General features: G+C 42.3%; 1 protein-coding gene across 20 annotated transcripts in view; it reads left to right on the forward strand.

The window, feature by feature from the left end:
- LOC142558589 (G-protein coupled receptor-associated protein LMBRD2) overlaps nt 1–16,773 on the forward strand; it is a 397,689-nt gene that overhangs the window by 141,361 nt on the left and 239,555 nt on the right. For all 20 annotated transcript variants that reach the window (XR_012823027.1, XR_012823026.1, XR_012823030.1 and 17 more), the window contains 2 exons: nt 9,466–9,633; nt 9,706–9,916. Coding sequence is in view for 7 of the 20 variants with exons in the window: in XM_075670721.1 (XP_075526836.1) it covers nt 9,466–9,633; nt 9,706–9,916 (379 nt within the window). In the remaining 13 variants the exon portion in view is untranslated. The remainder of the gene's footprint in view (nt 1–9,465; nt 9,634–9,705; nt 9,917–16,773) is intronic.

Raw genomic sequence — 16,773 nt, forward strand, 5'->3', positions numbered from 1 at the left:
CCGGCTGACTTTGGTCAGTGGTTCAGAGTCGAGGTTATCGACAAACGACATTTTATTTGTGTTTTTTTTGTTATGGACATGTAAACAGTCTTTTCTCTGTTCATTTCCATGCCCCACCGACTGCACCAGGAAAGAATGTTTTGAAGGTCAGAGTTAAGCAATAATTGATCTTCGTGGCATGTAACCTCGTTAAACAACACACAATCATCAGCAAATAGTCTAACTTGAACAGGATGAGAAATTTAGTTAGTGATGTCGTTTATGTATATCAGAAATAGTAAAGGTCCTAGCACGCTACCTTGAGGTACTCCAGAGGTTACTGCAAGTTCGTTAGAAGAGTAATTGTGAATTGAAACGAACTGCTTGTGAATAGACAGATAAGCTGCCACCCAGTTAATAATATAGACTGGAAGGTCTATCGACTGTAGTTTTTCTATAAGTTTCTTGTGAGGAACAAGGTCAAGCGTTTTCTTAAAGTAAAAAAAATATCACTTCAATTTGGCTTTACTTGTCAAAAGCACTTGCAAAGTTGTGAATAATTGTGCTTAATTGTGTCACAGTAGAGAAACCCTTCCAGAAACCATGCTGATGTGGAGAAAGTACTTTAGTTCACTTAGGAATTTGGTTATTTCATTAGCTATTATATGTTCAACTAACTTGCAACATGACGAAGTTAATGATGTCGGACGATAACTAGTTACTAGGGTTCTGTCACCTTTTTTTTCGGTATGGGAACGACACGTGCAGTTAGCCAGTCTGTAGGAAGATTAGCCGAAGATAACGAGGAACAGAAGATAACAACAAGAAAAGGGGCTAACGCTTCAGAATATCTGCGCAGAAAAGCATTCGGTATGTTGTCTGGTCCTGGAGATGATTTATCTTTGAGGTACAGCAGCATCGACACTACACCCGGTTGTGAAACAATATCAGAGGTCGAGTTACATGACATGCGGTTAAGGTTTATACCACCATCGAAATTTGAAAAAAAAAAAAAAAACACTCGGAAAATAATTATTGAAGTGCTTCGCGATACATTGTTTTTCGGCAGTGACGTGGCCTCGTGAACAATTTGGTCAATTGACTTGGTTTTTGTGTTTAGAAAAGCCCAAAATTTTTGGGGTGCCGTTCGAATGAAATTTGGCAATGTATGGTGAAAATACCAGAGCTTAGCTTGCCGTACTTCTTGGTTTAGTTTATTTTAGATTTTGTGAATTGAAACACGTGAGACACATCTTCGTCTTAAGCGCTTGACTTTTCTTCTAAGGTGCAAAATCTCTCTCGTTATCCAGGGAGTAGTCTTGGAAGCTCTTTAGTTTTATTAGGAATAAGGTTGCTAAGGCAGTGAGTGATAATTTCTTTAAATTTATCCCAAAGCACAGTAGCATTGTTACTGTGAAGGTTATCAAGGCATTGTTCAAAATAATCCAAGACACTTTCGTCTCAGGCATGAGAAAAATATGTAACAGTGGTTGTTTTACATTTTTTGGTGTTAAGCACTTCCAAAAAACAAAAAATATACCAGATGGTGATCAGAAATTCCAGGTTCAACCGAAACAAAAAAGTTTTCTAATGAACGACTTACGAAAACGAGGTCAAGTATGGTTGCTGACGTACCATAGGTGCGCGTTGGCTGTTTTACAACCTGTTGTAAATTGTGAAACAGAATGAAGTCATGCAAGTAACCTAAGTGTGAAATAATCCCGGTGCAGAGAAACGCATTCTCCCAATCAATATCTGGTAGGTTAAAGTTGTCTATAAGTCGTACTTTATCGCTTGTGAATGAAATCATGTGTTCAAAAAGGTCACAATAAAATTCTGGGGGTGAGTCAGGTGGTCGATAAACCGCAAATAGCAAAAATGATTTATCCCAGCAAGTAAGCTTTATTTTTATTTATTTATTTATTTATTTATTTATTAATTTATTTATTTATAGATACTGCAATCTTCTACAAGATCTTAGCAGGATGGGAACATACAAGAACATTCATACAAATATACAGTTCAAGCAATCATGCCTACACTAGAATTCAACATGGCAAAAGAACAGAATGCATGAAAAAAGGAGCAAGTAAACTATGTACGGCTGAGTCATGAATGTAGTTGCACCTGAAAATGGGATAAAGAATTTAGTGTAACGACTTCAACATTGTAACAGATTCCAAGTTATCGGCCTGACATAACAGAGTAGTGGACATACCGTATTTACTTGCATAATGATTGCACTCGCACAATGATCACAACCCTGAATTTTGTCGTCAAAATTCAATTTTTTTATTTCCTGTGTAATGATCGCACCCCGAACTCTCTGTAGCGATATGTCGTGTGCCAAGTCTAGCTAATAATGATCGCGCTTACAATCTGTCGAATGCTACGCAAACAACTCTTCAAGACAAACCAAGCGGTCTGCACCAAACATTCTTAAGTAGATGCCCCATTTCATTACTTTCATCACTTTCCGCACTTCCATGACAAAAAGAGGTACAACCAAACTTTCCTTTATTATGTGTAGGCTTCATAATGGTTGTGGTCAACAACAACAAAAAAGGTGCCTTCCTATTGTTCTTATCTGCAGTCGTGGGCACGAAACGCAAGCAGCAACGGTAGTAGCCACGTTTACACTGATACGTTAGAAGTGTACCCTATTCATACGCCGACGCTTGTTACACACCTAAGATATTCACCCACCCTTAGCGGAAACGTGCCTTATTAGGATAGTATTGAAGACAGATGCTGCAGTTTCTGCAGCATGCCTGCCATGTGTTTCTATGTCACTGGCAGCTAAGCACGCCCATCTGTCCCTGTCCCCTCAAAGTGGACGTGGCTACGTTATTGGCACAAACTTGCTGATATTAACGATATTATTCATTACTGAGACAGAAGAAACTGTTTCAATGCACGTAATGTACTCACAAGAAGAAAAAAAAATCGTGTTCGGCGCGTTCGGCTTGCTCTGCCGACTGCCATTTTTGTTTTGGTGTCCCACACTACACACAGCGGCAACTGCCTATTTGTTGACCTGTTGTCATCCCGCAGCAAATGCGGGATGGAAAAAAGATCATTGCGCGGGAGATTTAACCTGCATAATGATCGCACCCATGAATTTACGTCAATTGTCTTGACAAAAAAGTGCGATCATCATGTGAGTAAATACGGTAGGTTCTTTTACCAAAACTGCTACCCCGCCCCCTCTAGTACACCTGTCACAGTGATATGCTTGATAAAATGGAGGAAACACAACAGCATCTTCAATATTGTCAGGCAATCATGTTTCTGTTATCACAACTATACGGGTATTGTAACCCATAATAGTTACCTCAAGGCTTTCCGATTTATTAACGACACTGCGGGCATTGATGTTTAAAATTCCCAGTTCTTTAGCACCAGGGGAAGTGTCAGCGGAAGCAAGTCAATCATTTTTCGAGGTATTTACATGGCCGTCAATTTTGATCTTCAATTTCTTACTGTCATCCCATGTGAAAAGCTCATTGTTAACATGGATCTTATCATTAATTAAGCGAACTTTCTTGCCTTGTCCTCTTTCACTTTTAGCACTATCCCACAAGAGTTTATGTTTCCTTAGTGTGCTGCACGAGTAATCATTTTGAATCGATATTCGACTACCCTTTAATTTATATGCACTTTTTAAGACAAACTGTTTTTCGTAAACAGCCTGCCGTTATTACAACTGATAAACACCGATTCTATTGAACGCATGTGTCTTTAATACTAGGGGTATTGCCATGTCGGAAAGCCTTGTTACTGTTTTCTTTTTCTTTTTTTTTTACACATAAATTTTGTTTGATACTTTCCACATCTTCCTTATTCTATTATTTTTAGTATCTTGCAATGGTCGCTCGTTCAACTTTAGTACTTGTTCTTCTTTTCCCTCTCTCAATAATGGTGGCAGGTGGTCGTATATGCGTATGGTACTGTTCTAATGTTTGTCAAGTTGTCTTCCTTCAGTGTACCTTCTTTTAATCTTATTAGTCAACGCCTTCATTTTGTTTTCTTCTGACATATGTTGCATTGCCTTTGTATTTCCTGTTCATGTGTGTATGTGTATATATATGTGCATGTGTAAATATTTATGTATTCTGCCCCTCCTGCTTGGGCCCCCATTTGGGGCCTGCAGTATTGTATAAATAAATATTAGGGTGAAAATTTAAATGGGAAAGCTTTATCAGAAGGCGTTTATGGAGTACTTTATCAAAGGCTTTAGCAAAATCTAAAAATATTACGTCAGACTGAAGATTAGAATCAAGGTTAGAGTTCAGATTGTGTAAGAAAGCGGCAAGCTGAGTCTCGCAGGAGTAACCGCGGCGAAACCCGTGCTGGGCAAATTTGAAAAAGTTATTCGAGTCGAGAAATGCCATGACGTGAGTGTAGATGACGTGTTCCATGCTTTTGCAGGGAATACTAGTTAGAGAAATGGGACGCAAATTTAGAGGTGAGTTCTTGTTACCTGATTTGTAGACTGGAACGACCTTCCCTTGTTTCCAATTTTTGGGCAGTTGGCCTGTGAGGAGTGACTGAGTGAATAACAAGCACAACAGAGATGAACATGTATCTTTGGTGTTCTGCAGTATCTTAGCGTTTATGTTGTCAATGCCAGCAGAGGATGAAAGCTTTAAGTTTTCTATTAGGGACAAAATCCCCTCTGAAGAAAATACAAGTGCAGGCATTGTCTCCTGAATAATTGCGGGGTTTAGAGAAACAGACAGATCGGTTTCATTAGTAAACGCGGATGAAAAAGTTGCGTTGAAAATGTTGGCGCATTCGGATTCGTAGATGCCTTCACCTGATGCATCGGTGAGGGAAATTGTGCATGTATTCTGGAAATTAATCACTTGCCAGAACTCTACGGGGGTTAGTAGACAACATGTTAGGCAGGTCATAATGAAAGAAAGAGTGTTTGGCTTCTCGCACGTTTTGTAGGTACGTTTTTTCAGCTGCGTAATACTTGTCCCAAGCGTTCTGACTAGGCCGCAACTTGGCTGAACGGAAAAGATGCTTCTTTTTGTTTTCAAGACGTTTGAGTGTACTTGTGAACCAAGAGTTTAGGGGATTAGTTCTTATATTTATGCTTGGAATAAACCTGTCAACCAAACCTTCAATTTTTGTCTTAACCCTTTACTGCACACTTTTTTGCTTCCTTAAAATATTGTTCATGGAGTTGTAGGAAAACATAACAGTACCTGTTCTCCCATGGAAACTTACTTTAGCGAATTTATGTAGTTCCAATTTGCAGAAAAGGGTATGTTGCATATTTGCAACAATGTGCAAATAAAAAAGAAGTTGAAAGTGAAAGATAGACTTAGTGTGATTCATACTCAGATGCTTATTTGCATGTGACAATCATTGGTGCACCTATGATTTAGTGTGGAACAAAATGAAACACTTGTACATGCTTGTGCAGCACAGGTGGTTCCCACACTTCGTGCAGTATGTCGTGCAGGTTCTCGTACAGCCAGGAAACAATGCAGATTTTCGAGTTAGTGTCAAAATTTAGAATATAGAAGCACATCGAAGTAAGGCTGTGCCCGTGACAACATGACACGGCAACGTGCAGATGCACAGCGCACTTTTGAAAACAAAAAAGAAAATTTGACCAAAAAGCATCTTGTCCACATATTGAATTGAAACGGACTTACACTCGTGGTTGTCGTGACTAATTGAAAGGTCACTGCCTTCACTATCAGGAGGAATTGCTTGGCCATACCAGCGTTTTGGAGCCATTTCACTTTTCCGAAGAAAATAAACCATGTACACATTGTTGCATTTGTGCAACATAGCAACATTCTGTCGCCAGGAACAAACTATTCCGAAATGACAATGTTTTTTTGAATCTACAGAGTGAGAAGGATGTGGAGCATAGCATAAGAATTTTTTTTTGTGCTTTGTCTTATGGAGAAATACATTTACAATGTGTAAAACTTACCTATATCACTACTCGTGGACGCGCGCAGCCTCTGCCACGTTTGTTTTAGTAGAAGATGCGAAGGATGAGCACAGATTGCAGCACAAGGTGGCGCGTTTTACATACCAATGTTGCGGAAATGCAACGTGTACAGGCAGCTCCAAACTGACTTTGCTTCAGTTTTCAACGCCGTTCATCAGAATGGTCTGTAAATGCAACAAGGTGCAGTAAAGGGTGAAACAAGTGCCAGCTATCATGGATAGATCTTTGATTGAAGTCAGACTGAAAACGGGGTAAGAATGTGCTAAGTTCATTACCTTCGTGACCAATGTGTGAGCACACCGTCCTTGTTACTCATAAAAAAAGAACTTGAGCTTTTGCACGTGCAATCATTATCTTGAGTGTGAAAAAGTGCGTCTTTCACAGGATGTGCAATGATGTGTCTGTGATACGTGTGGCCAAATGTATAAGAAGCCGTGTTTAGTTCATATGTACTTTGTTGAAATTCAGTGCTCGTGGTGCCGTCTTCTCGTCTTGTGTCCCGTCTACGTATTGTGCTGTTGATGGAAAACCAACAAACCCAAGCTGCTATTCTAGCGACATGCAGTATGCATAAAGTAAAATAAATAAAATAATATAATCGCTCTGTCAAGCCCGACCGGTATCTATATACCGTATTTACTCGCATAATGATCGCACTTTTTTGTCAGAAAAATTAACGCAAAATCGGGTGCGATCATTGCGTGGGTTAAATTTCCCACAAAAAGAAAAAAAATTTTTTTTCGTCCCGCGTTTTGCTGTGGGACACCAAAACAAGAATGGCGGCCAGCGGAGCAAGCCGAACGCGATTTATTTTTCTTCTCGTGAGTACATTACTTACATTGAAACAGTTTCTTCCGTATCAGTAGGGAATAATATTGTTAATATTGGCAAGTTTGCGGCAATAACATAGCCATGTCCACTTTGAGGGGACAGAAACAGATGGGCGCGCTTAACTGCCAGTGACATAGAAACACATGGCCGGCATGCTGCGGAACATAGAGTTTCTCAATATATTACCTAGAGGGAAATCTGTCGCTGCTGCGCTGTAGTATGCATGGGAATGCCGGTATATTGTGACTTCGGATTAGCATCGTTCTCGCAGAGCCAGACAAGCACCGTTCCGTCTGTCACAATTATTCATTTTCTACTAAAACTGCACGTAAAAAGCTGTGTTAGTTTTATTGTCACACAAAAACATGTTTTGTTTAACTATGAGAACTTGTTATCGCATGTACAAGTATATGAAACGTAAAAAGTATCAGCGGGCCACTAAAGTTGGAGGACAGGCGACAAAATTTGTGCTTGCTTTGGAACAATTTGTTGTCTGTTCTCGCTTTTCTTCGCTTGGCTATGCATTGTAGGAGAGTATACTGGAAGATGCAATATGCGTGAATGGAAACATCTTATGCAGATTTTACTTTAGGAACGCGTTCTTTGTGTAGCCATATCTGTGGTATAGACGAAGCCTCTTACAACACCAGCCAACACGAGCCTTGCAGACACATATACCGTCATTGTCATGACGGCACGGCGCCCCCTAAGAAACTCCCATAGGCAGTGGCACCAGATTTCCCTCTAGGTATTATAGTGAGAAACTCTATGCTGTGGAAACTGCGGCATCTGACTTCACTACTGTCCTAATATGGCATGTTTCCGCTAAGGGTGGGTGAATATTTTAGTTGTGTTACAAGCGTCGGCGTATGAATAGGGTACACTTTTCACGTATCAGCGTAAACGTGGCTACTATTGTTGCCGCTCGCGATTTGTTGCATGCCCACGAGTGCAGATGAGAAGAATCGAAAGGCGCCTTTTTTGTTGTTGTTGACCACAACCATTATAAAGCCTACACACATAATAAAGGCAAGTTTGGTTGCTGCTTTTTTTTTTTAGTCATGGAAGTGCGGAAAGTGATGAAAGTAATGAAATGAGGCATCTACTTAAGAATGTTTGGTGCATGCAGACCACTTGGTTTGTCTTGAAGAGTCGTTCGCGTAGCATTCGACAGATGGTAAGCGCGATCATTATTAGCTAGACTTGGCACACGACATAACGCTGTGGCAAGTTCGGGGTGCGATCATGACACAGGAAGTAAAAAAAATCGAACTTTGACGACAGAATTCAGGGGTGTGATCATTACGCGAGTGCGATCATTATGCAAGTAAATACAGTAGTGCATGCATCATTGTAAAGCCCAGAGCACCACCCAGTGTTAATTAAGATTGACCATTGTTCAATATTATTTGCGTTTTGTTTGCAATCCCATTAGAGCCATGCCTGTCGCTTTCTCAAATTGGCGACAAGTGGATGCATAAATGGCGGAGTTGGAATAGATAAAACCTTTATTCGTTTCCATCACATTTGCATCTGCCCATTGATCATTCCATGAAGGCTCACGAGTACCTTTACTACAGCAATGTGTTTATTTATTTGTTTGTTTGTTTGTTTGTTTGTTTGTTTGTTTGTTCATACCTCAAGGGTCTCAGAGAGACATTACATGAGGGGTGAGTAATGAATACCATGGTTCTCAGTTAACATGTTAAATAAACACATTAAAAGCTTTTTTTTCCACATACTGTTACAGTGTTAAATAGGTTGCTGCAAGTCATTACAGAATGCCATACAATTTAAAATTAACTAAATTTCTTGTTTCAGTGATCTTTGTAGCTTTCTTAGTGCATATACAGGTGTACTTACTAGCCGTGTAGTGCTCACATATACTCCTTTTTTTCCTTTTTTTTGCTTAGTGTTTGTGTATTCACATGAATTCTTGTGCTTACATCATATCATTGTATAATATACTTTGAGCCAAACTAGCGGTTTTTCATTTCTTTTTTTTATTACCTGTATTTCTGTTTATTACCCTGTAATAATGACTTTGTGGTGCTTCAGGTTTTCTGTAATAAGTAACTCAGTCAATAAACACCTTCCTTGCAAAAGCAATAACAGTGATCACAGGCAAAGTCTTGTCGCCTGCAAAAAAAATCAAACAGTGTATGCATGGTATTACTAAAGTATTTTCACACTTCTATTGGCACAGCTGTGTATAAACACAACCACTGGTAGTTTAAGAAAGAGAGAACTTGAAGATGTTTCAGCTTCCCACACAAGAGCCTTTTTGACGAGCATTTGCCATGGCATCGAGCGATCATACATGTGTACAAGTCTTCCTTGTGTAAGCTGCAGGGCCCTTTCTTCTTACTTTTAAACTCCTTTACATGGTTGGTGGCCGTTATTTTACACAGCTGTGCCATGGTCACCACCTAGCCAGATGTCAGACTGTAGATTTCACACCTGTGTTAGATTTGGTATCAGCCTTTCATAGGCTTTGAGGACAGGATTTTCAACATTAACCCTCTTAGCTGATGAGCCATCCAGACTTAACAAAGCTTATGTCCACTGCTTCCATCCCAGTTTGATTTGGGTCATCCTGTGAGAGGTTTCATTTCATGAGGTCGCCTCTGAACTCCTCACTGGAGTTTTGCTGAGGCCATGTGGTCATGTTGCAGGTTGATCCTGCCTCTGATGCAGTCGTACTCTACGGCGGGTGAGTTCACCATGGCCGGCAAACTGCGGCGTGCCCTGATTGAGAATGCCATCTACTATGGTAGCTACCTGCTCATCTTTGGTGTGCTGCTTGTCTACCTTGCTCTGCAGCCAGGCATGAACCTGGATGCGTGAGTATTACGCTTGGTACTGTCTTCTCCGCCCTGTTGTCTTTTTGTTATGAAAGGCTTCTCCCCCACTAGGGCCAAGCTGAAGGTGGTGTGTGTGAGTGCCAGCAACACGTGGGGCCTGTTCCTGCTGGTGCTGCTGCTGGGCCATGGCCTGGTGGAGGTTCCACGGGGCCTCTGGCACCGGGCCCAGCCTGGACACACCTTGTGCCACACCTACTTTCGGGCGGCCAAGCTCAGCCTCGAACGAGCCGAGGCACAGGAGCGCCTCGACGACCTCCTGCAGGTCAGCACTCATGTAGGATGACAGTGACGATGCATTTACCTAGGCGTAGCCTGTGCTTCCTTTCTACAAGTTTGTCTCACACTAGGCAGCTTGCCCAGCTATCCATGTTGATATTGCACCATGCTGAACGAGAACTGAAACCTAGGCAAGTTGGTATGCATTAATGGCCAGAAGAACTGAAATAAATGTACAGACATTAGGCAAAAAAGGTGAGGCATGCAGACAGGATACAAGAGAAGTGGACAACACAAACGCTGTCCGCTTCTCTTGTGTCCTGTCTGCACACCTCACCTTTTTGCATAATGAATCCTTATCAACTAGCTCAGCTTGCTGTCATTCTAATGTACAGACGTCTGGTTTTCTCTGGTCCTTGTTTGTGGGTGCCTTGCTGTGGAAATAGTGCACCACCTTGCAGCATATGCATATGCCTGCTTAAAGGGGCCCTGAAAGACTTTATATTCATAGAATTATTTCAGTATTAAATGATTTCGCTTTACGAGCGAAGTTAGACTTACAGTCAATGTCGTCCAATTTTTCAGACTTCCTCGTGATCGTGAGAACATCCGATATATCGCGGCAGGCCAAAAAAAAACAATTGCATGTCTTTTACTGTCCCCAAGAGTTCAAGTCATCACAGGCACATCCGAAATAGCTCTGAAGGCCTGCTGGTACATATATTGCTGATGACTGTGTGATTTACAGAGAAATTACTACTGAAAATGATGTAGGTACATTGCAAACAGATTTAGATAAGTTAGCGATCTGGTGTAAAAAATGGAACATAAGTTTAAATATAAAAAAGTGCAGTAGCGTAAGTTTTTCCAGAAAATTATTCAAATTTCAGCACCGATATAACATCAATGGCATGCTTATCAACATACAATCGGAATACGAGTATCTGTGAATCTATTTCACCGAATCACTGACTTGGCATAAACAGATTGACACTGTCATAGCAAAAGCTAGTAGGATTTTACATTTTATGCGCAGAAATTTTAAACAGGCAATGCACAAAGTTAAAGTTTATACTACTTGCATGTCAGAACAATACTTGATTATGCTTGTGTAATATGGGATCACTATCAAGATTACCTCATTAATAGACTGGAAAAACTACAGAACCAAGCAGTAAGGTTTGTTTGTAATAATTACAGCCCGTACTCTAGCATTTCCAAAATGAAGGCCACTTTAGGATGGGATCTGCTATATATACGTAGGCAGAAGTTAAGGCTCAAACTATTGCACCGAATATAGAACTGTCAGACAGGTATCAATCGCTATAACTATCTTCTGGAACCAGATTACATATGATAACAAAAAGATCTCAGCCTATAACTGCAGAACACTTTTTACTACTCTTTTTTCCCCAAATAAATAAAGACAATGGAACAGTTTATCAAATGATATAGTAAATGTGTGAAATAACGAACTATTCTATTATATGCTGTGACAGCGCTCTTGTAAAGCAAACATATTGTTATATATATTGAAACCTGTTTGTTTCACATTACTTGTATGTCTTTCTCTAAATGCTATTGTAGTGCTTCTGTTTGTGAGTATATCTGTCCAAAAGCTTTTCTGTGTTACTGGTTATATTTTGTTCCCCCCTATGTAATGCCTTTATAGCAATGTAGGTACTCTGTAAATAAAGAAATAAATATAAGGCATATCAGTGCCCTTACTGTGGCAGGAGATGGTGGGTGTGCGCATGTATAATTAAGGAATACATTTTGTGCCTTGTGACAGTTATCCCTTTACACTTTAGGTATGTTTTACCTCAATACATCGTGTTTGCTTGACCGCATAACACCGCTCTATTGCGACGAAACTAGCTGCTGGGAACAGGCATTATGCAATGCTCCGTGATTTCCGCGCTTCGAAGCCATCGGCGAGAATTACAAAGGTGGAGTTGGCACCGTTGCTGACTGCAATATTTTTTCAATGAAAAACATGGCACTGAGCAACAGGAAGCTTGGAAGTGAATGTCAAAGCAGCTAGGCCTAGCGTTGCCGCGGCGGTGGCTGTGGCAGCCAGCTGATTGGCGTGCAAGAGCGCCGGTTTGAGATCGTGCTATAATGAAAATGGTGGTGGCAGTGGCTTTTAATAATGCTGTTTCAGACCTGTGGCCACGGCAAGAAATCTGGAAAATCGGACGGCAAAGGGTGTTTGCTTAGGAAATTTCATACACTCTTATGGGCACGTTGCAAGTGCTAGGCGGCCTTTCCGACCCCTAGCGCCATCTGACGAATAGTTGCGCGAATGCGGTAGGATTACTCACGGCGTCAGCAGCTCGCGCTTTTCGTGTTTGGCGCCCTGTCAAATGGTAGCGATGGCGCGAAACAGCGTGCCGATATTAATTTTAACTGGGTTTCGGGAATCACTAGATCTTGACAGCTTTTTTTGTGAATAGAATTTAGAGAAAGAAAGTTGTCTATTTGAAGTGGGGCACGTCTATGACGTGAGGAAAGTGTTGAACTCGCACTGATCGAAGTGACTGCTAGGTGTATTCCACAAATGAAACATAATGCACCAGCGAGATGCGTGAAGCTCAGCGTAAGTTACTTGGTTATCTACGGTGTGGATGCATGAAATTATAGGTGACATTGATTCTTGAAGATCGGTGACAGCAGAGAAATCCTAGCGGGGAGCTGCGATTGCCGTGCTGGCTTCGCAGGGAAGTACAAGGACGCCGCGGTAGTTTCTCTGTACATACAGGACGGCAAATGCGAATCCAAAACATCTCATCCAAGAACGTGGGGTGTACGAATGACTCGTAAAACCTATCCGAGGTATTCTAACGTTGCTCCCCCCAAACACAAATAAAGGTGAGGAACTTACCAGTTGCATTAGACTATGCGGGGAAAATATTTTCGCCCAAGTTACTGGAAGTGCGATACTTTTATGTTGCGATTTTTCAGTGCGTGCAAAGGAGGTTCCAATAAACCACGTCGTCAAAAATTTTGGTGATCTCAACTCGCCCCTTTGTTGATAGCTGGGCGCAGAAGGGTGTACGCCAGCTTAGCCAGCTGCAACCCCTCCGCAAATCTCTCAGCAAGCCCTAGCGCTGTTTGAATGGGAGAGGATTGGGAAAGAGTTCCACAGCTTTACTGCGGTACAGTGTGGAAACAAACTACTTTGTTTGCTGCATATCCTGGTACGCACTGCAGGTGTCCCGTTGCTGCCATCATTGCTGTAAAAGCAAAGAATTCAGCGTTATCGCACTTGGCATAACGCTGGAACATAAAACAGCTTATGCTGACGGACGAGCGCTATCCAGTGTTGACGCCGTTCTGCTTCATGCGGTCAGCTTGGAAACCTGTAAAACTTTGTTCCTCGTGAGTTGGTGCACGTGCTGTTGCAGTCCACTATGCAACAGCTCGAGTTGCACTTCGGCATTGCTCAGAAAAGGCAACAGCTACGCGCGAAACAGTGCACAGACAGGCTTTCCGAACGCAAGTGGGCCGGTCGTATCCTGCCGGTTCCGCGCTCGCTGCCGCGAGGGGTGCCCTAGTAGGTGCGGGAACTACGTCCGCAACCTGCCTATACATTGCCTCTATGCCATACATGGTGATACCGCGAAAGCGTCTGAATTATCAGGGATCTGAAAAATTGGTTGTCTGTAATTGACGATAGCTAGCAGGACAGACGGACGGACGGATGCTTTGAGTGTTGCAACGGGGCAGTAGGTAGTGCCACCAAGCTCTTGTTCTTATTTTGCATAATGCCCTACACCTATCTCTAAAACAAAAACAAACAAAAGAACAAATAATTCCCAGCATTTAACTTTCCGAACGACTATTGGGAATTTAGTTTTTGGAAGCCTTTGTTTTTTGTGGTCTCCTACTTTTCTGCCACCAAACCTCCAATTGCCTCTTAGGAATCTTCATTGAGAACATGTTTACTTTCCCCCTGCCATCCGTGAGCCCAAGGGCTTCAACATGGAGGAAGGAAAACTAAGGGGAAGCCCTGGCATCACTCATTGTGAAGGTCAGTGATGCCAGAAGTTGTCATCACTCCGTAATCTTGTCGGGGCAAATTTCCCTCTCTTGTTTCCACTTCTCGCCTTCGGTGCACAACCAGTCCAGGCTGCACGGACGTGTGCACTCCGTAATGATCCAACCGATGGATTCAATTGCAGTGTATACCACTGCGATACCATTACTAAAGTCATTTTGTCCAAGTATCGTGCTCTAGCATTGAAACGAGTTCATAATAAACTCTACATGTTCTGAAAATAAATCTTTGCATTCTTACTGCTCTGCAAGAATCCACAGGCGATGACTGGCAGCGCACTTTACTCACCTCACGACCTGTGGCTAGCCCATCTGCCGTTTGTGAGAACAGACATGTATGCTGGTTGTGGCTTCATAGGAATCATTTTGCTTTATTTGACAAGTTTTTGGGTGGCCGCTCACAGCGGAGGTGTGACGAGCCACAGCATGCTGACGAACAGGCCAGCATAGAAGAACGCCGTTACGTGTTTAAGTACAGCCACTGCAGCCTGTGGTATATTCACGTAAACAAAGCTTTGTGGTAAACTTTGTAAGCACTTATGTAAGCACTTATGCATGTGGCTAGCACATTGACTGGATCTACATGCGACATCAACCATTTGATACGCGCACAGGCTTGCGTTTTTCTGTTGAGCCTTGTATCCGCCAAGGTTTGCTTCCCTGCACCCGTAAAGTACACCGATATCTGCAGTGCAGAGGAACCTTGATGAGTCACAGCAGCCACTTCTTTCCTGCCATTCCACATGGCTGTTTTACATGCCACAAATGCACATCTGCTGTTAAAAACAGTAATGCTGCACAGCTGTCACCGACCTGCAAGGCATTGATCATACATATTCTGAAGCACAGCAGTTTCAGTCCGTGATGACACGTTAGCATGAATCCATCGAAAATGGGAAATACACTCCCAGCTAGTACTTCACCCATGGCGTGGTACGTGATGTGCAGCCTTGCATGCATGCATGCTTGTTCCATGCTTTTTACTTCTTCCAGTCCCACCTGGCCACAACAACTGGGAGAGCATGGTCTAGATAAAACAGCGGAACCAAACAGAGACTAGCGCAATCCTGCACATACGACACCTTGCCTTGACGACACCTTTGCCATGGTAGGATAACTACAGGGCAGCACACACATGAGCACACACCGCCATAACAAAACCGCCATTGTGCCCTGACAACATGGCCACTACAGCGTAAAAATACCACCTTCCTCCACACTTTTCTCTAAGCGTGCGAAGGTGGTAGGGCTTCTCCTTGGTTTTTTCCTTTCTTCGTGGGCTTCGAGGAGGCTAGAGGAGCCTAAACCGACAGCTGTGAGTGGATATCTTCACATTCTAATAACTGTTCCATCGTTTCCCTAGCTTTACAGCAGCAAGCATATGCTTTTTCTTTGGTGTACCTTGCTTTATAACTACACTCTCTAAGGGATCCTGATCTCACCTCAAAAAGTAAAGAGCTCGCCTTTGAATTATCATAAGTTGTTTCTTTCCTGTTATTGTTTTTCCTCTTAGGTAGTTACTCATAGCTGGTTTCTTTTCCATTGCTGCCACCCATGAGATTGTCTCAGCTTCTCTGACTTGGCATTTGACATCCTTTTTTTGCCATGTTGCTTACTGTACTGGTCGAATAATTGCTGGTTAGCTTCCTAGCTCTTTTCCTGCTCTGTGAGTCGGTGGTTTTCCTGTACAAATACGTAAGCACTCTTACAACCCATTTAATTTCTTTCATATTCCTCAGTCGTTCTTCAATATCAATGTTACTGAGTGCTTCCCTCACTTCAAAACTTATCCAGCCCGTATCACCATGCACAGCTTCATTTGCAGTCTTCGCAGTGCTAGGTGTCCCACTGACCTTTGGTTGCCATGGAGTCCCGATTGTATCCCTGACTTCAAGCAAACAACTGTATTAGCAAATGTAAGTGCTGGGACCATTTGACTTTTCCACATACCCCGGAGCACCTTGTACCTCTTATATCCCCATAGCTCTGTTTCATTATGGCTGCATTTCTCTTCCCTTTGCTATTATTGTTTTGTCCTGTGTTTCGGTATATCTTCAAAATATATTGAGCTCCACCTGTCTTACAACAAACAGAGCTCCAGTGCTCTGCGTGTAATGGTTGGAAATTGAGTTTCATTTCCGTGCTTGTGTCTGGTTCTGCTGTGGCAGCCATGTGCTGCACTCTTCATTATGGCAAAAAGTGATTGAAGACAGGAACCTTGTGTAGCTTTTGTAACGTCTACGTATTCAGTATTGGTGTAAGCTTACCAAGTGCTACTTATATTTTAGGTTATTGAGTCATGCAGGGAGAGCAAATGTGCCAATATGGATGCTTCAGTCAGCTGGTTCTTAATGTCTGGTGCAGTGAAGAGTGCACAACAGACAAGCTGAGTGCTGTTGCATGTTCTTGCTGGCAAAAGGCAGCTGCATTTAACAGCGTCCTGAAGCTTGCAAGCTGAAATAGCCTTGTGGCACTGGCATCTGTCACTTCAGTAGCCCCCAGTAGTGCATCGAGAATAGGCTCTGTGAAGCAGCACAAGCTGCATGCAGCCATGGCTCCTGTGTTGCTTATCTATGCTACTTTCATTGCCGGATACCTCTTCTTGGACGAAAACTGAAATAAACTAATACCATGTTTGCCAGTAAAGCAATACGTGCAGTAATATGCAACACAGCCAGCCAGCATTCTCACAAAAATAGCATGATCACAGCCACCACAAAACGGCGTCTCAAGGCACGCTAGGCCTGTGTTGGTTGTTCGTCTGCTTCTTGTATCTAGCCATGTAGAGGGCGCTCGTGACAGCTGTGTTTCCGCATGCACAACAGCAGGCGTGGAAGTGCTGCT

The sequence above is a fragment of the Dermacentor variabilis genome, chromosome 9, assembly GCF_050947875.1.
Source record: "Dermacentor variabilis isolate Ectoservices chromosome 9, ASM5094787v1, whole genome shotgun sequence".
Taxonomy (NCBI): domain Eukaryota; kingdom Metazoa; phylum Arthropoda; class Arachnida; order Ixodida; family Ixodidae; genus Dermacentor; species Dermacentor variabilis.